The following is a 24,073-nucleotide window of genomic DNA, read 5'->3' on the forward strand; positions in this document are numbered from 1 at the left end:
TTATTTAATAGTGTTGATGTCTTCACTATTATTATACAATGTAGAAAATAGTAAATATAAAGAAAAACCATTGAATGAGTAGCTGTTTCCAAAAGTTTGAAATATACTGTATATATACAGTATATTTCATATATGCATTACATAGCCTACTACATTACAAACATGTGGTTGGTCTATTACTAGGAGTAAGAAGGAACCATGAACGATTTAAATGTGTTTTGTTATCTGACAAAAACACACAATGAAGGTGAGCAGTTATTTAAGCAATAAGGCCCGAGGTGGTGTGGGATATGGCTGTTCTTATGCACAATGCAACGTGGAGTTTCTGGATACAGTCCTTAGCTGTGATATATTGGCCATATACCACACACACACCCGAGGTGCCTTATTGCTATTATAAACTGGTTACCAATGTCATGAGAGCGTAAAAAAAATGTTTTGTCATACTCGTTGTATACGGTGTGATATACCACGGCTTTCAGTCGATCAGCATTCAGGGCTTGAACCACCCAGTTCATAATAAAAAAATTGAAGCAATCACTGTGCACATTTTATATCTAGACCAATATCAGCCACAATTTTACAGGCTGTGCTGTGAGCAACCTTGCTTTGGGGTCCGGAATGAAATAAGCGGAAGAGCCGACAGACGGAAGACTCGGCGGAAGCGGTCTGTCAGGGAAGAAACATTTGCAGAATTTGACACAAAGAAGCCTAAGGATCTAAAACATTTTATATTTCGATAAAAACGTATTCCCCAGTCCGCTGCAATGATTCTGCTAGAAATCAACAACCGGATTATAGAAGAGACGCTGACGTTGAAATTTGACGGCGCATCCAATGGGTGAGAAATCATTGTTCCAGACTAGCTTGCTAGCTTCCGAATAGCTAACAGTAGCCGTATCTTAATGTCTGGCCAGTATTATTTGCTCGACAATGAATGAATTATGGATGGAAAATGTGTGGCTGGTGGAATTGACAGAACAGGGACTATATATTTGACACGTACAGTAATATTCTGGTAATTGAATAAAGTGGCACGCGCCTCTGCAAGAGGCATCGCTTAGCCGGAATAATGGGGTGTGTCTTGTCACTGGTTAGCTTTGGCTAGTTGGGCAGGTGAAGCCAATCTAATAACTGTCTAGCCCCAATAAGGGGGTAACGCTAAGCGAACTATAGTTTACGTGTGCTTGTCGGCATCCTCTCATTTATTGTCCCAATGAACTGCCAATGTTTAAATTATGATGGTGGCTTTCACATAAAATATGTACAGCCGTATTGTTAGCTAGCTAACTATACCCATCACTGGCTGCTATGCTAATCACCGCAGTAAAAGGGAACCTGCTTTTCTAGTTCATAGTATAGTAGCTAGCTAACTAGTTTGCTTTCATCTCTCCTCGCTTTGAATTGAGAAAGTGAACGTATCGTTATGGGTTAACCTTGTATTAGCTAGAGTCGTTCAATGAAATGAATAGAGAATAATCAGACTAGATAGCTGCTAACGAGTATAGCTAGCAATATATTAGCCATCGCGTTGCTGGCCTCTTCCGCATTCCAGCATCCCCAAGTTGGGTCATGTCAGTGCAACTCTCTGGGGAGAGGAACTGCTGTTATAGACAACTTCTAAACCCCAAGGAGTGGTTTCTTGAAATACAATTGCAAGTTTCACGAAAACCAAAATGGTTTTACACAAATATGCCAACATGGTAACTGCTGCTACAGAATATTATTATACTGGCAGCAAATTAAGCGTTGTCTATAGTTAAGCCTACTCAACAAAACATGGCCGAATTTGTTATATTATCATGCATTCAGTTTTATACATATTTGACATATAATCCTCTATTTGTAGGACTAAACCAGAGGCAGTGGAGGTGACATTTGCAGGTGAGTTAAGGACTAGTGGTTAATATTTCTGTGCCGTACCATGCAGTTTTAACAATATTATGCTATTTTCAGGTGTCCAGGTGGGTGCTTGTTTGTAACTGATGGCTTTTCTCTGAACTGTAGATTTCGATGGTGTCCTCTACCACATCTCCAACCCCGATGGGGACAAGACTAAGCTGATGGTCAGCATCTCCCTTAAGTTCTACAAGGAGCTGCAGGAGCACGGAGCTGATGAGGTGACACACACACACACCAGCATCTGTACCTCCCTTGCCCTTCATTCAACCTATGGATATGTCCTGTGTAGCTCAGTTAGAGCATGGTGCTTGCAACGCCAGGGTTGTGGGTTCGATTCCCAAGGGGGGGGGGGGGGCAGTTTGTGACCGACTGGCTCGATTCGGTCTTATGTAGCAAAATTTGATTTTTTTACATTTTTTACATTGGATAAAGGTAGAGACTCGGCGCTAGAAAATGGTATATCATACACTACAGCTGAGGAGCATTGGGAAAGTAATTCTGCTTTGAAAGTTGATAAACATGTAACCTCACTTTTGAGAAAATGGCTCTTGAATATTTTGGTACCTACCAGAGAGCTTTTCTTTGTCTAGACCCATTCAGCATCGTTCACACCCTTTTAAGCTTTAGCCCCACCCATCTCTTTAATGATTCACATGTGAGGCTATGTACTAAATAACCAAAGATTTAACTTTTGGACTCCCTCTGCATATTTGCAATCAAATGCCAGACCAATCCGAACTCGTCTCGCAGCATGTCCAGCCCACTCCTTTTCTCAGCCAATCATTGCTAGCAGGAAGGATGCTGTATCTTTCCATGACTAAACCAACAAGGCTCGTAATTTAACAACTTTATTTGTTTTTATATATGGCATACAAGTTTGTTATTAAGGCATTCTTCCAGAATGCATTTCTTGCTAAAAATACATTATTTTTTTATGTTCAAATGGCGGTCTTGTGAAGTAGTGACGTGCGACATACAGCTAGTTTCCTGAAACGAGTTATATATAAGGATGAAAATGTATACATTCACTACTGTAAGTTGCTCTGTATAAGAGCGTCTGCTAAATTACAAAAATGTGATGCTTGTAAACTAACCCATGGCACTCATAGCTTCAATTGTGGTTTAAAATGTGTCAGAGTAGATGTTGTTGAAAAGGAGAATGTCTGTAAAACAGGATGTCAGGGCTTTGTACATCCTCACCATGTATAGAAGAAAGCAGCAGCAGTGGTTTCTTATAGAAACAGGAAGTGCTTTCTGACTCACCCTATAAGGAGGAAGTGCTGACTGAGACAGCTAAATGTTGCCTAATGAACACCATGACTGCTTTCCTGTAGTCTACCAGTCCTTGTTTTCTTACACTCTGTGAGCACTACTGAATCAAAGGACTGGATAGGTTTTAACAGTATTGCTTTTACCTGTCAAGCACTTGAAGATCATGGAGGGAAAGAGCTGTGGAAAGGAACACCTATATCACTTGCTGCACAGTGGCGTGTTTTTAAAGGACCAAATCATGTCCCAGTCCTGTCACCTGACCATAGAAAATGAATGTCTACCTTCATTGCCTTGTGTCCTACTTCCAGCTCCGTTCTTCATTGTAGTGGTATAGAAAGCTAGTTTAACTACTGCAAAAACAGTGGCCTTATGAGAACATGTTCAAGTAATCAAGCCTTGTCCTTTTCAGTCACTCAATGTAAATTTGGTACACCTTGTCACCTTTCTTCACTAACCCACAAAACACATTTTCGTGTAGAAATGTTCCGCTTTACGTGTTACATAATAGATTTACACAATACATGTCACAATGGTGCACTCTTGCAGTTTTACTGTAGAGGAAACTGAGTTGCAGTACATCTTCTTATAATAGAAGTTGTGTAATCTCTGTTTTGACATGTGTACGCTGGATTTGCATATTATTGCCTTTTTTGTTCAGAACTCGGGCTGCGTTCCAGTGATTCCACATTGACGGGTTGTTTTAGGGGACGGATTATGATCTCCTCTTACCATTATCTACACTGAGACATCCACCTCTACCAGTCCACTCTGGCTCTCTGATGTTGCATAGCTGGTGTCGGACTCCGTCGGGGCATTTATCTGTTACTGTCCATAATAACACACCAAATCCCTCCCTCCTTTCAGCTGCTGAAGCGGGTCTATGGGAACTTCCTGGTTTCACCCGAGGCGTGTAAGTATTATGTAACTACGGTCCACTCTCCCTATGTAAGTTTCCACTGTCACCATGTTAATGACTCCAACTACTCAGAGAATTATCGACAGCGCGTCATATAGCCTATCCCTTACGGAGGTCCAACACCCACACTTGTATTACTACCACTGACTTCGCTGATAGTACATTTTTCCTGAATAATGTAGCTAACTATTACTGAGATACAGCATATGTGGTTGTCCCACCACCTAGCTGGGACTGAGATACAGCATATGTGGTTGTCCCACCACCTAGCTGGGACTGAGATACAGCATATGTGGTTGTCCCACCACCTAGCTGGGACTGAGATACAGCATATGTGGTTGTCCCACCACCTAGCTGGGACTGAGATACAGCATATGTGGTTGTCCCACCACCTAGCTGGGACTGAGATACAGCATATGTGGTTGTCCCACCACCTAGCTGGGACTGAGATACAGCATATGTGGTTGTCCCACCACCTAGCTGGGACTGAGATACAGCATATGTGGTTGTCCCACCACCTAGCTGGGACTGAGATACAGCATATGTGGTTGTCCCACCACCTAGCTGGGACTGAGATACAGCATATGTGGTTGTCCCACCACCTAGCTGGGACTGTAAATCACTGTGTAAATAAGAAACTGCTTCTTGTTTTCCTGCTTTAGTTTTTTCCACAGCCTGAAGTTTAGACACATTCAATTAAAATAACATCATGCACCCATATCCTCCTCCATGATTGAAACTATAGATACGCTGTCTTTGGTTGGCACCAGGTCTAACACTTTGCATTTAGGCCAAAACGTTGTTTTTTTTTTGTTGCTTAGTTTACTTTGTTGGAAAGTCTATGCAGAATTGGGGTTTTATTAGTATTTATTGTCATTTGCTATAGGCTGGTTTTGACCCCCATTCCCCTCAGAGATTGACACCATGTCATAGTTAGTAAACCTCCTACTAAGAAGTTTTCTAGCGTTTTAATAATTCTATCGAACAATAGCTGATCTTGTCTGTAATTGGCTGTCTCCTAGGCTACAACGTGTCCCTGCTCTTTGACCTGGATGCGGTCCCGGCCAACAAGGAGGAAGTGATCCACCAGGCGGGCATGCTGAAGAGGAACTGCTTCGCTTCGGTGTTTGAGAAGTACTTCAAGTTCCAGGAGGAGGGCAAGGAGGGAGAGACGAGGGCCGTGGTCCACTACAGAGACGACGAGTCCATGTAGGTGGCCGCTGCACTGCCTGGGTGAAAATGTATAGAAGTAACCATAGACAAAACAAGGATGCTATTTGTTGTTGACTACTAAAAAAGTCTGAGGCTTTGGGTGGGGGGGTTCTACTAAAACATGGAATTGTTTTAAGGTGGTCATGACATAGATCATTTAGCTATTTGATTTGGAATTTTAGGACCCCTGTAGGGTATCAAAACAATTACTTGTTGAAATATATAATTTTGCCTTTACTGCTATAGCCCATGAAAACACTGAGTAACACATAAAACATACCGGTCAAGTTTTAGAAACACCTACTCAATCAAGGGTTTTTATTTGTACTATATTCTACATTGCAGAATAATAGTGGAGACATCAAAACTATGAAAAGCACCTATGGAATCGTGTAGTAACCAAAAAGGTATTAAACAAATGTTATATTTGAGATTCTTCAAATAGCCACCCTATGCCTTGATGACAGCTATGCACACTCTTGGCATTTTCTCAACCAGCTTCATGAGGTAGTCACCTGGAATGCATTTCAATTAACAGGTGTGCCTATTTAAGTTAATTTGCGAAATTTCATTCCATAATGCATTTGAGCCAATCAGTTGTGTTGTGACAAGGTAGTGAGTGGGGGGGGGTATACAAAAGATGGCCATATTTGGCAAGAACAGCTCAAATAAGCAAAGAGAAATGACAGTCCATCATTACTTTAAGACATGAAGGTCAGTCTATTGCTCGTGTTTCTTGGCCCAAGCAAGTCTCTTCTTATTGGTGTCCTTTAGTTGGTTTCTTTGCAGCAATTCGACCATGAAGGCCTGATTCACACAGTCTCCTCTAAACAGTTGATGTTGAAATGTCTGTTACTTGAACGCTGAAGCATTTATTTTGGCTGCAATCTGAGGCTGGTAACTCTAATGAACTTATCCTCTACAGCAGAGGTAACTCTGGGTCTTCCTGTCCTGTGGCGGTTCTCGTGAGAGCCAGTTTCATCATAGCTCTTGATAGTTTTTGCGACTGCACTTGAAGAAACTTCCAAAGTTTAAATGTCCGTGTTGACTGACCTTCATGTCTTGAAGTAATGATGGACTGTCATTTCTCTTTGCTTATTTGAGCTATTCTCGCCATAATATGGGCCTGGTCTTTTACCAAATAGGGCTATCTTCTGTATACCACCCGTACCATGTGACAACATAACTGATTGGCTCAAAAGCATTAAGAAGGAAAGAAATTCCACAAATGAACTTTTAACAAGGTACACCTGTTAATTGAAATGCATTCCAGGTGACTACCTCATGAAGCTGGTTGAGAGAATGCCAAGAGTGTGCAAAGCTGTCCTCAAAGCAAAAGGTGGCTACTTTGAAGAATCTCAAATATAAATATATTTTGATTTTTTTGCTTCATGATTCCATATGTGTTATGTAATATTTTTGATGTCTTCACTATTATTCTATAATGTAGAAAATAGTAAAAAGAGAAGAAAAACCTTTAAATGAGTAGGTGTCTAAACCTTTGACTGGTACTGTATATATTTTTAAATCCAAGAAACCTTTTTTTACTGCCAGTATTCCATGTCACCAAGTTGACTACTGGTTGTTGACATGTTTCTGTGTTTGTCCTCAGGTATCTGGAGGCCAAGAAGGACAGAGTGACGGTGGTGTTCAGCACTGTGTTCAAAGACGACGATGATGTCATCCTTGGGAAAGTGTTCATGCAGGTGAAACAATATTTCTCTCTCAAGTAGTGATGCACCAATATGACATTTTTGGCTGATATCCTATATTTTCCTTGCCAAAAAAAACCAATACCGATATTTAACATTTTAGTGGCCTTTTAAGCATTCTAGTACAGTTAATTAATTAGTTAGAATGCTGCATCCATGTGTGTTTTTAAGGCAATGCATCTCAGTTCAGGAGGCGTCACTACAGTACCTGGTTCGAATCCAGGCTGTATCACATCTGGCCGTGATTGGGAGTCCCATAGGGCGGTGCACAATTGGCCCAGCGTTATCCGGTATAGGCCGTCATTGTAAATAACGATTTGTACTTATGTCCCCATTACCAGTAAAACATAATCAAAACTAATTTATTTCACTTACTTGCTGTGCTGTTTCGTTGTTCATTTGTTCAGTCGTTTCATTCTCAACCATGATTTCATAATACATGTCAAGCAGTGAAGTTTCAGCTCTGTCTGTGGCCTCTCTTCCTCGGTGCGCACTGTCACTGTCTCTATCTTGTCCAGCTGTGTAACATTTCACATAAACCCTGTCTCTTGTCTGCATGGAAGTAGTGATCCTTGTACATGGCATCGAGCATGGTGGCGACACAGTAAAGAGAGAATGCCACGACTCGCTTGTTCACAGCCTGTGTCGGCAGTTTTGTTGAGCAGGCGTTTCAATGCCGTGACAGAGGGTTTCACGGCTGCAGTTGATCAGCTTATTTCTCCAGTCAGTTGTTTTGAATGGAGCTAGCTAGTGTGTTCATGTTTCCATGTTTCAAACATGTTCTCAATGCCATTGAAATGGCAGCAGCAGTATGACAACCAGCACATTCATGAGCATGAAATATGACCTTCCTCATGCTGAAATCCTCGTCGACCCACTGTGCTGTCAGACTCAATATGCTGATATCGCTGGTCCAAATGTCAGTCGTGAAGCTAATAGCAGTGACGCGATTACTGTGTAACTCCTGTAGGGCAACATCTGAAAAATAGCACACTTAGTAGTGTGTATCGGTGCTCGACCAGTCGGCGAAAGCATCACCTACGACAGAGAATGGTTGTCAAGGACAACGAATTCCATTATCTTGGCGTTAATGGATTTGGCCATTGAGTTGTCTCGCTGAAATGTTGTTACTCTTTCAAATGACTGCTCGTCTTGTTGAGTGCTCGATCCACACATTTTCAATGATGGCCTAGGAACGGTGGGTTAACTGCCTTGTTCAGAGGCAGAACAACAGATTTTCATCTTGTCAGCTCAGGGGATCTAATTTTGCAACCTTACAGCATTAAACTTCTTTATAAAAAACAATCAATCATAATCACTAGTTAACTACACATGGTTGATGATATTACTAGATATTATCTAGCGTAACCTGTGTTGCATATCTGACTGAGCATACAAGTATCTGACTGAGTGGTGGTAGGCAGAAGCAGGCGCGTAAACATTCATTCAAACTGCACTTTCGTGTGTTTTGACAGCAGCTCTTCGTTGTGCGTCAAGCATTGCGCTGTTTTTGACTTCAAGCCTATCAACTCCCGAGATGAGGCTTGTGTAAGTGAAATGGCTAGCTAGTTAACACGCTCTAATTGTCGTTGTGTTGCTGGTTCGAGCCCAGGGAGGAGCGAGTAGAGGGACGGAAGCTATACTGTTACACTGGCAATTCTAATGTGCCTTTTAGAACATCCAATAGTCAAAGGTTAATGAAATACAAATGGTATAGGGGGAAATAGTCCTATAATTCCTATAATAACTCAAACTTAACTTCTTACCTGGGAATATTGAAGACTCATGTTAAAAGGAACCACCAGCTTTCATATGTTCTCATGTTCTGAGCAAGGAACTTAAACGTTAGCTTTCTTACATGGCACATATTGCACTTTTACTTCCTTCTCCAACACTTTGTTTTTGCATTATTTAAACCAAATTGAACATGTTTCATTATTTACTTGAGGCTAAATTGATTTTATTGATGTATTAAGTTAAAATAAATGTTCATTCAGTATTGTTATAATTGTCATTATTACAAATACATGTAAAAAAAATGAGCCGATTAATCGGTATCGGCTTTTTTGATCCTCCAATAATCGGTATCGCCATTGAAAAATCATAATCCGTCGACCTCTACTATGTACGGTACAAAGTGATGTAATTACAATACAGTATGTAGTTGTCCATATGGTTGTGGAAAGGAGAAAGGTTGCCAAAGTATCTTTGCACTGTTGCCTAAAGGTAGTTCACTACAGTAATGCAGAAACCCCATCACCTCCATGTCTGTGCAAATGATTTATGAAATACCTTATTTACTTTCTACACTATTAGGTATTTGTCATGGACAACCTTAGTCTGTGTCACACTCTGTATGTGTCTCACTGTCTGTCTGTGTTGCGCTCTCGGTCTCTGTGTGTAGGAGTTTAAGGAGGGTCGGCGAGCCAGTCACACTGCCCCCCAGGTTCTATTCAGCCACCGGGAGCCGCCCCTGGAGCTGAAGGACACTGACGCCGCCGTTGGAGACAACATCGGCTACATCACCTTCGGTCTGTACCAACCATTCCCAGGTTTTCCAGAAATCCTGGTTGGAGGATTCTGCATTTTCTGCTTATTCTATTCTGATTCCTGGAATCTTCCAAATGGGATGTTGGGCCTTCCTGTGGTTACATGGGTTTACTGTACAAGAAGGTGCCTAGAGCTGAATTGTGACTGTTAAATATATATATATTTTAACTTAAACTAGACATGCAATTAATTAGTTGTTTTCCAACGCTAGTGACATGATAGAAAGTAGTCAGTGGATGATCATACACAAACATTAGCTTGAATATCAGGTCAGTCATCAGCCTAATTCCAATGTCTGTGTGGTAATGTGTGTTATTTATCCTGTCCTCTCAGTCCTGTTCCCACGTCACACCAACGCCAACGCCAGAGACAACACCATCAACCTCATCCACACCTTCAGGGACTACCTGCACTACCACATAAAGTGCTCCAAGGTGACTTCCCTAACTAGTATACTAACTAGGACCCTATTAGTCCCAACTTCTGCACTGCCCTAACTAGGACACTACTATACCTGCACTACCCAATATAGTGCTCCTTGATGAGCACTAACTATTGCCCTTACTAGGGCCCTACCATACCTTTACATGGTAGTAAAGGACCAGTTTTCTGGACATAGATGAAGCAACGGTTGAGGGAATAACTTTACGGGCACTAGCATGGTAAAACCCTGCAGTCTGTGATCATAAAGGTATCTGATGGGCTTTCCATCGTAAACAGTTACGGGCGTGTAAATATGTGCTTTTCAGATTCCTGCACGGTATGAGTTGAGGTCAATTAGTGTGCATGTCAGTGAGCTGTTGGTTCAGTAGGTGTGTATTAAGGTATGTCCCTGTGTCGTCCACCCCCCCCCCCCCTTCCAGGCCTACATCCACACACGTATGAGGGCTAAGACTTCTGACTTCCTCAAGGTGTTGAACAGGGCTCGACCCGACGCTGAGAAGAAGGAGATGAAGACCATGTCGTAAGTTACTGCTGCTCTGCACTCCAGCGTTGGAGTGCTGATCTAGGATCAGTTTAGCCTTTTAGCTCACTATGAATGGTATTACATGTTTATGTGGGAGGGGATCCTAGATCGGCACACCTGCTCTCGGATGCTTTTAGAATATGGTCCCATACCTGGACTGTGCTTAATTGAGCTTGTCTGGAACAAATGGAATAGTCCCAAAAGTGCATGCCCCGCCCACCTGGCACTCCAGCCAATGCTCGAACAAAACGCTCAAAGTATTTGAAAAAATTAACATACTAATTGGACCCAGGTCTGACTTATTCCACTGCCAGCCATTGGGTTCACTGGGATGTGGGTGACCTAACGTTGACTCGAGCAGCACTGCCTGTAGGACACTTCTGTCCTTAAAAACAAGTCATATGGGAAGTTCACCCTGCTGTGTGTGCCTGTGAGTGTAGCCTGTTCTCAGAGATCAGTTAATCTGTTATCATTTATTGAAGCACACTGGCTACTTTCACCATGTCCCCAGATCTTATTGTCCCTGATAATGCATTATTTTAGTTTGTGTGAAATGTTTTCACGTCCCTCGCCCACCTCGACATTCCTTTCTTAATTAAATACCAACACCGAACACACTCAGCAGCGCCTGTGTGGTGAACAGCAGTCAGATGAAGAGAGAGAGCCAGGGTGGAAGTGTGTACTCTCTCTATGTCTCTGGTACCAAGTTGCAGCCTTCACCCAAACCACAACTGATAATGGATTGTAGAGATTCCTTAGAAGCTGATAAAATAATAGCTTCTACAGATTCCTTAGAACCCTCCAGTAATGTTCTTGTCTGTAGGCTACGGTGTTTGTGAGGGCTGTCTTGTTTCAACAGTTGTGTTCATTGTGTGTGTACTACTAGAACTGCTTTGACACGAGCAGTGCTGTTTTTGAAGTGGGCTCAGGTGGAATTTTTACAAGCTCCCTTCACTCACACACTCAGTTTGGTCCCTATTGCTGTGTGGGATCTGTGGATCTGACCAGCACTCCCCCTCTCTGTCTGAAACAGAAGAGGCCTTGTCTAAATGTGAATATTTAACTGTGACTCCGGGGAATTCTATGCCACTGTTCCTCAGGGAGCTCCGCTTTGGGTGGAAGGAAGCAGGGGTGTACTCTTGTTTCACAATCTGGGATTTAGTCAGCGGTAGTTGACATAGTTGGGTCAACATTTAGTTGGAAGGTGTGGTATCTGTATTTTTTACTCCTGCATGGAGGCCATATGTGCTGACCTTTTTGTGTGTTGACCAAGAGTTGTCTGTTCTTTTGACCAATCTATTGGTCAACATTTTTAAACGTGTATTTTTCCATATAGACTCATCAAATGTCTTAATCAAATCAACTATATATATTGAGCTTGTCTAATGCTTTACGCAAACTGTTTGATTAAATAATTAAGACACAAATGACTAGAGGGAGTCCGACCGCAATTGATTTGATTGTGCCGGGCCTGGTTCAGACTTGCTCTGTTAAAAAAACAAAAAACATTGAGCAACTGACGAACACCCTTTGTCTCTCTCTCTCTATCCTCTCTACTGCAGCAACCACCACACATCAACACTGTGTATATTGCTTATTCCCTCAACCCTTGCTCTCTTTACGTGACACATGTATGCTTTGCATGCACGTGACCAATAGGGCCTGACCTATAGCATATCATAACCACATCAATAAATTGGTTCTAACAAACTCTGAACACCATAACACACTTGACAGCAAAATGGATGCCGAGGATGTGACAAACTGGAAATGGGAATGTTTACTGGTTGTGCAGGAGATAAAAGGGAAGTCAGATGTCTGGAATAAATTTGACTAGTTGTAGTAAATACTGGAGATCAAGAAATGTTATGGAGCGCTGGGATGGTAGTTCTCCGGGAACAGGGTTGGAGAGAGGACCTATAGGATGGTAGTTCTCCGGGAACAGGGTTGGAGAGAGGACCTATAGGATGGTAGTTCTCCGGGAACAGGGTTGGAGAGAGGACCTATAGGATGGTAGTTCTCCGGGAACAGGGTTGGAGTGAGGACCTATAGGATGCTAGTTCTCCGGGAACAGGGTTGGAGTGAGGACCTATAGGATGCTAGTTCTCCGGGAACAGGGTTGGAGTGAGGACCTATAGGATGCTAGTTCTCCGGGAACAGGGTTGGAGTGAGGACCTATAGGATGCTAGTTCTCCGGGAACAGGGTTGGAGTGAGGACCTATAGGATGCTAGTTCTCCGGGAACAGGGTTGGAGTGAGGACCTATAGGATGCTAGTTCTCCGGGAACAGGGTTGGAGTGAGGACCTATAGGATGCTAGTTCTCCGGGGAACAGGGTTGGAGTGAGGACCTATAGGATGCTAGTTCTCCGGGAACAGGGTTGGAGTGAGGACCTATAGGATGCTAGTTCTCCGGGAACAGGGTTGGAGTGAGGACCTATAGGATGCTAGTTCTCCGGGAACAGGGTTGGAGTGAGGACCTATAGGATGCTAGTTCTCCGGGAACAGGGTTGGAGTGAGGACCTATAGGATGCTAGTTCTCCGGGAACAGGGTTGGAGTGGGGACCTATAGGATGCTAGTTCTCCGGGAACAGGGTTGGAGTGAGGACCTATAGGATGCTAGTTCTCCGGGAACAGGGTTGGAGTGAGGACCTATAGGATGCTAGTTCTCCGGGAACAGGGTTGGAGTGAGGACCTATAGGATGCTAGTTCTCCGGGAACAGGGTTGGAGTGAGGACCTATAGGATGCTAGTTCTCCGGGAACAGGGTTGGAGTGAGGACCTATAGGATGCTAGTTCTCCGGGAACAGGGTTGGAGTGAGGACCTATAGGATGCTAGTTCTCCGGGAACAGGGTTGGAGTGAGGACCTATAGGATGCTAGTTCTCCGGGAACAGGGTTGGAGTGAGGACCTATAGGATGCTAGTTCTCCGGGAACAGGGTTGGAGTGAGGACCTATAGGATGCTAGTTCTCCGGGAACAGGGTTGGAGTGAGGACCTATAGGATGCTAGTTCTCCGGGAACAGGGTTGGAGTGAGGACCTATAGGATGCTAGTTCTCCGGGAACAGGGTTGGAGTGAGGACCTATAGGATGCTAGTTCTCCGGGAACAGGGTTGGAGTGAGGACCTATAGGATGCTAGTTCTCCGGGAACAGGGTTGGAGTGAGGACCTATAGGATGCTAGTTCTCCGGGAACAGGGTTGGAGTGAGGACCTATAGGATGCTAGTTCTCCGGGAACAGGGTTGGAGTGAGGACCTATAGGATGCTAGTTCTCCGGGAACAGGGTTGGAGTGAGGACCTATAGGATGCTAGTTCTCCGGGAACAGGGTTGGAGTGAGGACCTATAGGATGGTATTTCTCCGGGAACAGGGTTGGAGAGAGGACCTTTAGGATGCTAGTTCTCCGGGAACAGGGTTGGAGAGAGGACCTTTAGGATGCTAGTTCTCCGGGAACAGGGTTGGAGAGAGGACCTATAGGATGGTAGTTCTCCGGGAACAGGGTTGGAGTGAGGACCTATAGGATGGTAGTTCTCCGGGAACAGGGTTGGAGTGAGGACCTATAGGATGGTAGTTCTCCGGGAACAGGGTTGGAGAGGGGACCTATTGGATGGTGGTTAGGAAGCTCTGCGTCCATATTAGATCTGTGTGCCAACTTTTTTTTTGTAAAGTCTTTATTGCAGCAAGGACTAAACAGTTGTATTCGTGAATGCAATTTCCGAAATGGAATGGTTTGCTGTGTCATGACATGAAAGAATAAATGATTGATACAGTAGCCTATTCAAGTATTGAAATACAGGCAAGTTACGGTATTAAGACTAAACAGGATAAGCTCTTAGGCCTACAGGTCTGATGGTGGTTATACAAGGCTGCTATCCTAAGCCTACTAATGATAGACATAAATTATTATAATAACAATAAGAGAAAGGAGGGTTATTGGAAATATAATTTCAGGCAATTTGTAACCGTGTAAACAACCCTAAGTAATACTAGAGGCTGGTGTAAATGAAAAGTGTATAGCCTTTATTTCAGCATAGCAAAGATTAAAAACAGCTGAATTTGTGAAATTGTTATGTGAGGCTTGGTGCTCACGGTGTCAGTCGGTTTTTACACTCACAGGCAACATAAGTATTTATTTTATTTCTGTCTTATTGTCATATTTCTGTAGATACAGCACACTGTGTTTCACAACCATGACCACTATCCAACACGGGAGAAAGCACATTTGTTATAAAATGATCTTTTTATTTTCTGTTGCACCGTTCTTACATAATGTAACCATATACAATTCCAGTAGCACGTCCTGGACTGTGCCATCCCCAAGGCCTCCACAATGGATCAGTCCACCCAGACAGGCACCAATCAGACGGGTGTCTTGTACACCATGATTTAAAATAATGTTTTACTACTGCTCGACTAAAGAAATCAAGGTCGACTAACAGCCCATCCTGTTTAGTCTTAATACCGTAACTTACTTAGGCCTGTATTTCAATACTATCAACCAAACAATTGACCAGTCGACTATTGTCGGCCCTAATCTATAGTGCCTTCTGAAAGTATTCCCTTCACTTTTTCCACCTTTCTTTATATTATTTTTTTTAACCTTTTATTTAACCAGGCAAGTCAGTTAAGAACAAATTCTTATTTTCAATGACGGCCTAGGAACAGTGGGTTAACTCAGCCACGCTCAAGGTACTAAACGATATCATAACGGCCATCGATAAAAGACAGTACTGTGCAGCCGTCTTCATCGCCCTTGCCAAGGCTTTCGACTCTGTCAATCACCATATTCTTATTGGCAGACTCAGTAGCCTCGGTTTTTCTGATGACTGCCTTGCCTGGTTCACAAACTACTTTGCAGACAGAGTTCAGTGTGTCAAATCGGAGAGCATGTTGTCCGGTCCTCTGGCAGTCTCTATGGGGGTGCCACAGGGTTCAATTCTTGGGCCGACTCTTTTCTCTGTATATATCAATGATGTTGCTCTTGCTGTGGGCGATTCCCTGATCCACCTCTACGCAGACGACACCATTCTATATACTTCCAGCCCGTCCTTGGACACTGTGCTATCTAACCTCCAAACGAGCTTAAATGCCATACAACACTCCTTCCGTGGCCTCCAACTGCTCTTAAACGCTAGTAAAACCAAATGCATGCTTTTCAACGGTTCGCTGCCTGCACCCGCACGCCTGACTAGTATCACCACCCTGGATGGTTCCGACCTTGAATATGTGGACATCTATAAGTACCTAGGTGTCTGGCTAGACTGTAAACTCTCCTTCCAGACTCATATCAAACATCTCCAATAGAAAATCAAATCAAGAGTTGGCTTTCTGTTCCGCAACAAAGCCTCCTTCACTCACGCCGCCAAACTTACCCTAGTAAAACTGACTATCCTACCGATCCTCGACTTCGGCAACGTCATCTACAAAATAGCTTCCAACACTCTACTCAGCAAACTGGATGCAGTTTATCACAGTGCCATCCGTTTTGTCACTAAAGCACCTTATACCACCCACCACTGCGACCTGTATGCTCTAGTCGGCTGGGGCTCGCTACTAATTCGTCGCCAGACCCTCTGGTTCCAGGTCATCTACAAGTCCATGCTAGGTAAAGCTCTGCCTTATCTCAGTTCACTGGTCACGATGGCAACACCCACCCGTAGCACGCGCTCCAGCAGGTGTATCTCACTGATCATCCCTAAAGCCAACACCTCATTTGGCCGCCTTTCGTTCCAGTTCTCTGCTGCCTGTGACTGGAACGAATTGCAAAAATCGCTGAAGTTGGAGACATTTATCTCCCTCACCAACTTCAAACATCTTCTATCTGAGCAGCTAACCGATTGCTGCAGCTGTACATAGTCTATCGGTAAATAGCCACCCAATTTACCTACCCCATCCCCATACTGTTTTTATTTACTTTTCTGCTCTTTTGCACACCAATATCTCTACCTGTACATGACCATCTGATCATTTATCACTCCAGTGTTAATCTGCAAAATTGTAATTATTTGCCTACCTCCTCATGCCTTTTGCACACAATGTATATAGACTTTTTTTTCTACTGTGTTATTGACTTGTTTACTCCATGTGTAACTCTGTGTTGTCTGTTCACACTGCTATGCTTTATCTTGGCCAGGTCGCAGTTGTAAATGAGAACTTGTTCTCAACTAGCCTACCTGGTTAAATAAAGGTGAAATAAAAAATAAATAAACTGCCTGGTCAGGAGCAGAACGACAGATTTGTACCCTGTCAGCTCGGGGTTTTGAACTTGCAACCTTCCGGTTACTAGTCCAACGCTCTAACCACTAGGCTACCCTGCCGCCCCTATCTTCTGTTACAGCCTGAATTTAAAATGGATTAAATTGCAAAAATATATATATTTTTAAATGTCACTGGCCTACACACAATACCCAATAATGTCAAAGTGGAATTATGTTTTTAATTATTATTTTACAATAAAAAATGAAAAGCTGAAATGTCATGAGTCAATAAGGATTCAACCCCTTTGTTATGGCAAGCCTAAAAGTTCATGAGTAGAAATGTGCTTAGTCCATGATTTTTTAAAATAACTACCTAATCTCTGTACTTCCCACATACAATTAATTCTGTAAGGTCCCTCAGTCGTAGGTTCACCCACAAAGACCAGGGAGGTTTTCCAATGCCTTGCAAAGGACACCTATTGGTAGATGGCTTTAAATGTACAGAGCAGACATTGAATATCCCTTTGAGCATGGTGAAGTTATTAATTACACTTTGGATGGCGTATCAATACACCCAGTCACTACAAAGATACAGCTGTTCTTCCTAACTCAGTTGCCAGAGAGGAAGGAAACTGCTCAGGGATATGACAGTGAGTCCAATGGTGCCTTTAAAACAGAGTTTAATGGCTGTGATGGGAGTAAAGTGAGGATGGATCAAAACATTGTCGTTACTCCACAATACTAACCTAAATGACAGAGTGAAAAGAAAGAAGCCTGTACAGAATAAGAATATTCTAAAACATGCATCCTGTTTGTAACAAGGCACTAAAGTAATGCTTAAATGTGGCAAAGCAATTCCATTTTTGTCCTGAATACAAAAAAAGTGTTATGTTTGGGGCAATACAACAGCTCATATAAGCAAAGAGAAATGACAGTTCATTACTATAAGACATGAAGGTCAGTCATTGCGGCGATCATCCATTCACCTACTCTGCGTCTCACAAAGACGCGGTGGTTGGAAAAAAGAAACTCACATTTGGACAGATTTCCGTTGCTTGTGTTTCTTGGCCCAAGCAAGTCTCTTCTTATTGGTGTCCTTTAGTAGTGGGTTCTTTGCAACAATTCAACCATGTTCACTCAGTCGCCTCTGAACAGTTGATGTCTGTTACTTGAACTCTGTAGCATTTATTTGGGTTGCAATCTGAGGCGGGTAACTGTAATGAATTTATCCTCTGCAGCAGAGAACTCTGGGTCTTCCTTTCCTGTGGCGGTCCTCATGAGCCAGTATCATCATAGTGCTTGATGTTTTTTTTCGGCTGCACTTGAATAAACGTTCAAAGTTCTTGTAATGTTCCGCATTGACTGACCTTCATGTCTTAAAGTAGTGATGGACTGTCATTTCTCTTTGCTTATGTGAACTGTTCTTGCCATAATAGGTCTATCTTCTGTATATCCCCCTACCTTGTCACAACACAACTGATTGGCTCAAGGGCCTTAACCCTCCTGTTGTGTTCATTTCATGTTAATTAATTCTGTTTTCCCAGTCCAAAACAACCGTCCCCATTTATAGTGGATTATGAATCAATAATAATACATTTATTATCACCTGATGTTGTTGGATCTTTTTATCAACTAAAGTTCTTGTGAACATTACACGTTTTGAACTTCTATTTGCAATTTATGGCCTGTAAGGCCTCATTGACCTGAGCTCATACAACTCATTTGAGTTTAAAAAAAAGCATAATGTATGGATTATTTTGACTAACAAATATTCAGATGAAACATATTGTGCTATTTATCACAGACTACTTTGTGTCAAACTTTAACAAGGACTCTCCTCACCAGTGTCATGATGAAAGCTATGATCAAGAACCTCACATAGTATATCGTTTGGTCATTGTGCTGCCACAGAATGGATTGTGAGCAAGGCCTCAAAAGCTTTATATACCAGAGCTGTGAGAAGTTCTATACATTATTGAAACAATGTTGCGATTGTTTGTGAGAATGCCAACAAGTGTGGTTCCCATGGGAGAAAGATATCTGTTGGGGAAAGGTTCCTGTGGGGGTTGCCATGGAAGCCAAGAAGGGGAGTGAGGTGTGTGTGTGTGCTCAAACATACATGCATGTGGGGTTCTGGGATAGGAAGTGTGTCCATCTGATGAATGGGCATGTGCCTGAACTCAATTTTATACACTAATTGTAGTCTCACCCATTCATTTCTTTTTTCAAATCAAATTTTATTTGTCACATACACATGGTTAGCAGATGTTAATGCGAGTGTAGCGAAATGCTTGTGCTTCTAGTTCCGGCAATGCAGTAATAACCAACAAGTAATCTAACTAACAATTCCTAAACTACTGTCTTATACACAGTGTAAGGGGATAAAGAATATGTACATAAGGATATATGAATGAGTGATGGTACAGAGCAGCATAGGCAAGATACAGTAGATGGTATCAAGTACAGTATATACATATGAGATGAGTATGTAAACAAAGTGGCATAGTTAAAGTGGCTAGTGATGCATGTATTACATAAGGATGCAGTCGATGATATAGAGTAGAGTACATACGTATGCATATGAGATGAATAATGTAGGGTAAGTAACATTATATAAGGTAGCATTGTTTAAAGTGGCTAGTGATATATTTACATCATTTCCCATTATTAAAGTGGCTGGAGTTGAGTCAGTGTCAGTGTGTTGGCAGCAGCCACTCAATGTTAGTGGTGGCTGTTTAACAGTCTGATGGCCTTGAGATAGAAGCTGTTTTTCAGTCTCTCGGTCCCAGCTTTGATGCACCTGTACTGACCTCGCCTTCTGGATGATAGCGGGGTGAACAGGCAGTGGCTCGGGTGGTTGTTGTTCTTGATGATCTTTATGGCCTTCCTGTGACATCGGGTGGTGTAGGTGTCCTGGAGGGCAGGTAGTTTGCCCCCGGGGAAGCATTGTGCAGACCTCACTACCCTCTGGAGAGCCTTACGGATGAGGGCGGAGCAGTTGCCGTACCAGGCGGTGATACAGCCCGCCAGGATGCTCTCGATTGTGCATCTGTAGAAGTTTGAGTGCTTTTGGTGACAAGCCAAATTTCTTCAGCCTCCTGAGGTTGAAGAGGCGCTGCTGCGCCTTCTTCACGATGCTGTCTGTGTGAGTGGACCAATTCAGTTTGTCTGTGATGTGTATGCCAAGGAACTTAAAACTTGCTACTCTCTCCACTACTGTTCCATCGATGTGGATAGGGGGGTGTTCCCTCTGCTGTTTCCTGAAGTCCACAATCATCTCCTTAGTTTTGTTGACGTTGAGTGTGAGGTTATTTTCCTGACACCACACTCCGAGGGCCCTCACCTCCTCCCTGTAGGCCGTCTCGTCGTTGTTGGTAATCAAGCCTACCACTGTTGTGTCGTCCGCAAACTTGATGATTGAGTTGGAGGCGTGCGTGGCCACGCAGTCGTGGGTGAACAGGGAGTACAGGACAGGGCTCAGAACGCACCCTTGTGGGGCCCCAGTGTTGAGGATCAGCGGGGAGGAGATGTTGTTACCTACCCTCACCACCTGGGGGCGGCCCGTCAGGAAGTCTAGTACCCAGTTGCACAGGGCGGGGTCGAGACCCAGGGTCTCGAGCTTGATGACGAGCTTGGAGGGTACTATGGTGTAATGACTGGTCAAATTTGACCGGGAAACGCCATAGGTGTACAAAAGTTCAATTAAACACCCACAATGCTCCTAGGCTGGTAACTCTAATGAACTTATCCTCTGCAGCAAAGGTAACTCTGGGTCAACAAGTATTTTGTGTGTTCAGATGCCCTATATGGACGAAGTCATGGAACCTTATGAGAATCAGGTTAAATGAACAACATTTTTCAGAGAGAATTTGTAAAACAGTCCAATTCGAGCAGGAGGGTTAAGAAGGAAAGAAATTCCACAAATTTACTTTTAACAAGGCACACCTGTTTATTGAAAATCATTCCAGGTGACTACCTCATGAAGCTGGTTGAGAGAATGCCAAGAATGTGCAAAGACTGTCAAGGCCAAATGGTGGCTACTTTGAAGAATCTCAAATATAAAATATATTTTGATATATATATATATAAACTTTTTTTTTTGGTTACTACATGATTCTATGTTATTTCATAGTTTTGATGTCTAAACTATTATTCCATAATGTAGAAAATAGTACCTTTTTAGAAAAATTTTGTTTTTTTAAAAACTGGAATGAGTAGGTGTCCCAACTTTTGACTGGTACTGTATATGTTTTTTTCTTTATTTTACCCCCCTTTTCTCACCAATGGTCTCGGGAGAGGCGAAGGTCGAGTCATGCGTCCTCCAAAACATGACCCGCCAAACCACGCTTCCACCCGCCCGCTTAACCCGGAAGCCAGCTGCATCAATGTGTTGGAGGAAACACACTAACTTCTTGGTGCTACCCATCCCATTAGCGGGATCATTTTTGTCAGCAAATAGCATAGCGCAACAGTCAAATAATATTACTAAAAAATATTCATGAAATCACAAGTGCAATATTGCAAAACACAGCTTAGCCTTTTATTAATCCACCTGTCGCCTCAGATTTTGAAATTATGCTTTACAGTGAAAGCAATCCAAGTGTTTGTAAGTTTATCGATAGCATAACATCATGTACACTTAGCATCAGGAAGCTTGGTCACGAAAATCAGAAAAGCAATCAAATGAATCGTTTACCTTTGATCTTCGGATGTTTTCACTCACGAGACTCCCAGTTACACAGCAAATGTTCCTTTTGTTCCATAAAGGTTATTTTTATACCCAAAATACCGACGTTTGTTTGTCGCGCTATGTTCAGAAATCCACAGGAAAGAGCGGTCACGACCATGCAGATGTATATTCCAAATAATATCCATAATGTCCACAGAAACATGTCAAACTTTTTTATAATCAATGTTCAATGTTCTTAAAATATATATTCGATAATATATCAACCGACTGTGTAGGTTTTTTAAGAACAGCGGGAGGAACGATGGCGGCTTTACTCAGTTGTGCAAAAACTCACTCAGAGCCCCTACCTATCCACTTACGCAATGTGATCCTTCACGCTCATCTTTCAAAATAAAAGCCTGAAACTGTCTAAAGACTGAAGCCATAGAAAAAGGAATCTGGTTGATATCCCTTTAAATGGAGGACAGGCATGCATAGGAACAGAGAGGTTTCAAAATAAGAGGCACTTCCTGATTGGATTTTCCTCAGGCTTTTGCCTGCAATATCAGTTCTGTTATACTCACAGACAGTATCTTTAGAGTTTTCTATCCTAATCTGACAATTATATGCATATTCTAGTTTCTGGGGCTGAGAAATAGGCAGTTTTAAATGGGTACGTTTTTTTAGCCAAAAACGAAAATACTGTCCCCTACACGCAAAAGGTTAACTGACAGTCAGCCTGCAGGTGCCCGGTCCGCCACAAGGAGTCGCTATAGAGCGCAATGAGCCAAGTAAAGCTCCCCCGGCCAAACCCTCCCCAACACTGGGCCAATTGTGTGCCACCCTTTGGGACTCCGAGTCACGGCTGGTTGTAACACAGCCTGGGATTGAACCCGGGTCTGTAGTGACGCTTCAAACACTGCAATGAAGTGCCTTAGACCACTGCGCAACTCGGGAGGCCCCATGTATTTCATTTTCAATACATGTGTAAAATAAGCATGTTTTCACTTTGACATTATGGGGTATTGTGTGTAGATCGAGGGGGGGAATTATATTTGGAATTCAGGCTGCACCACAACAAATGTGGAACAAGTTGAGGGGTATAAATACCTTATGAAGGCACTGTATGTACCTTCAGCTATCAACTATATCTTTCAACTGCAACATTTCAACAAGTTTGTCACCTAGTCAGCGCCAGCGAGGAGCCTACCTTGGACCTCGTGGCAAGAGGGTTTTCCTGTCAAACGTTGACGGAATAAAACCTAGAAGCAGTAATGCCAAGCCCTCTGTAGAAAAGGCTTCAGGGCGAGCTGCCAATAAAGTGTCTGTGTGGCAAGACGTTTTAATTGATTTCTGGCTAACTGTTTTTTATGTCTGTTTTCAGGGGCAAGACGTTCTCCCGCTGAGGCTGGTCCACACGCGCACTCTGACCCCTGGACATGCCCAATCGTGCCACACTGAGACTCGACTCCACATTGGACAGATTCACAGGCCCCGAAAGCCCCGCCCAGCGCGTGTACATCCTGTCTTTTTTAAATAAAGTTGTCTCTTAGTAGAAATCGAGGCTTAAACAAATAAAAAGGGCATTCCTTGCTTTGCATAGTTAAAAGATAATTATTAGTCCTATATAAATATATATATATATATATTAAAAAAATATGATGTTTTGATACGATATCTTTTACTCCATTTGGTACTCTTTACCTTGCTCCCTCCCTCCCTGGTGGTGTCCATAACTTCAGAACCCCTCCTTGCTCCCTCCCTCCCTGGGGGTGTCCATAACTTCAGAAGCCCTCCTTGTTCCCTCCCTCCCTGGGGGTGTCCATAACTTCAGAAGCCCTCCTTGCTCCCTCCCTCCCTGGGGGTGTCCATAACTTCAGAACCCCTCTCTTTCTCCTTCCTTCCTCCCTGGTGGTGTCCATAACTTCAGAACCCCTCTCTTTCTCCTTCCTCCCTCCCTGGGGGTGTCCATAACTTCAGAACCCCTCTCTTTCTCCTTCCTCCCTCCCTGGTGGTGTCCATAACTTCAGAACCCCTCTCTTTCTCCTTCCTTCCTCCCTGGTGGTGTCCATAACTTCAGAACCCCTCTCTTTCTCCTTCCTTCCTCCCTGGTGGTGTCCATAACTTCAGAACCCTTCCTTGCTCCCTCCCTCCCTGGTGGTGTCCATAACTTCAGAACCCCTCCTTGCTCCCTCTCTCCCTGGGGGTGTCCATAACTTCAGAACCCCTCCTTGCTCCCTCCCTCCCTGGTGGTGTCCATAACTTCAGAACCCCTCCTTGCTCCCTCTCTCCCCGGGGGTGTCCATAACTTCAGAACCCCTCCTTGCTCCCTCCCTCCCTGGGGGTGTCCATGACTTCAGAACCCCTCTCTTTCTCCTTCCTTCCTCTCTATGCTGCCATGTTGTCTGTACCATTGTCATTGGAAAAATAAACCAGTCTTATAAAAATCCTTATTTTCTGTGTTGTGGTTTCACAGTCCTTAATCTCACATTAACATTACTTTATTTGTCCACGGAAATGTGACTTGCACTTTATCCCAACTCCTCCGAAAGACAAAAAGGTACACATACAGGTTGGAGAAGGTGGCTGCCATACTACGGCGCAATTGTGGGGGTTAAGTGCCCTGTTCAAGGGCGCAACAGCAGGCGATGGCATCTAGGATTTGATACCTGCAATCCTCC

At 43.2% G+C, this 24,073-nt stretch overlaps 1 protein-coding gene across 1 annotated transcript; it reads left to right on the top strand.

Annotated features, from left to right (window-relative positions):
* The first annotated feature begins 610 nt into the window (after positions 1–610).
* On the top strand, positions 611–23,845 carry LOC135542785 (actin-related protein 2/3 complex subunit 2-B). Its single transcript, XM_064969979.1, has 10 exons — positions 611–841; positions 1,850–1,884; positions 2,008–2,120; positions 4,039–4,084; positions 5,113–5,299; positions 6,915–7,008; positions 9,419–9,545; positions 9,898–9,998; positions 10,428–10,528; positions 22,777–23,845. Exons 1-10 carry the CDS (start codon positions 768–770, stop codon positions 22,796–22,798), a joined length of 900 nt encoding a protein of 299 aa, XP_064826051.1. The 5' UTR covers positions 611–767; the 3' UTR covers positions 22,799–23,845.
* Positions 23,846–24,073: the final 228 nt, after the last annotated feature.

This window comes from Oncorhynchus masou, chromosome 6 (assembly GCF_036934945.1).
Source record: "Oncorhynchus masou masou isolate Uvic2021 chromosome 6, UVic_Omas_1.1, whole genome shotgun sequence".
In the NCBI taxonomy this organism is placed as follows: domain Eukaryota; kingdom Metazoa; phylum Chordata; class Actinopteri; order Salmoniformes; family Salmonidae; genus Oncorhynchus; species Oncorhynchus masou.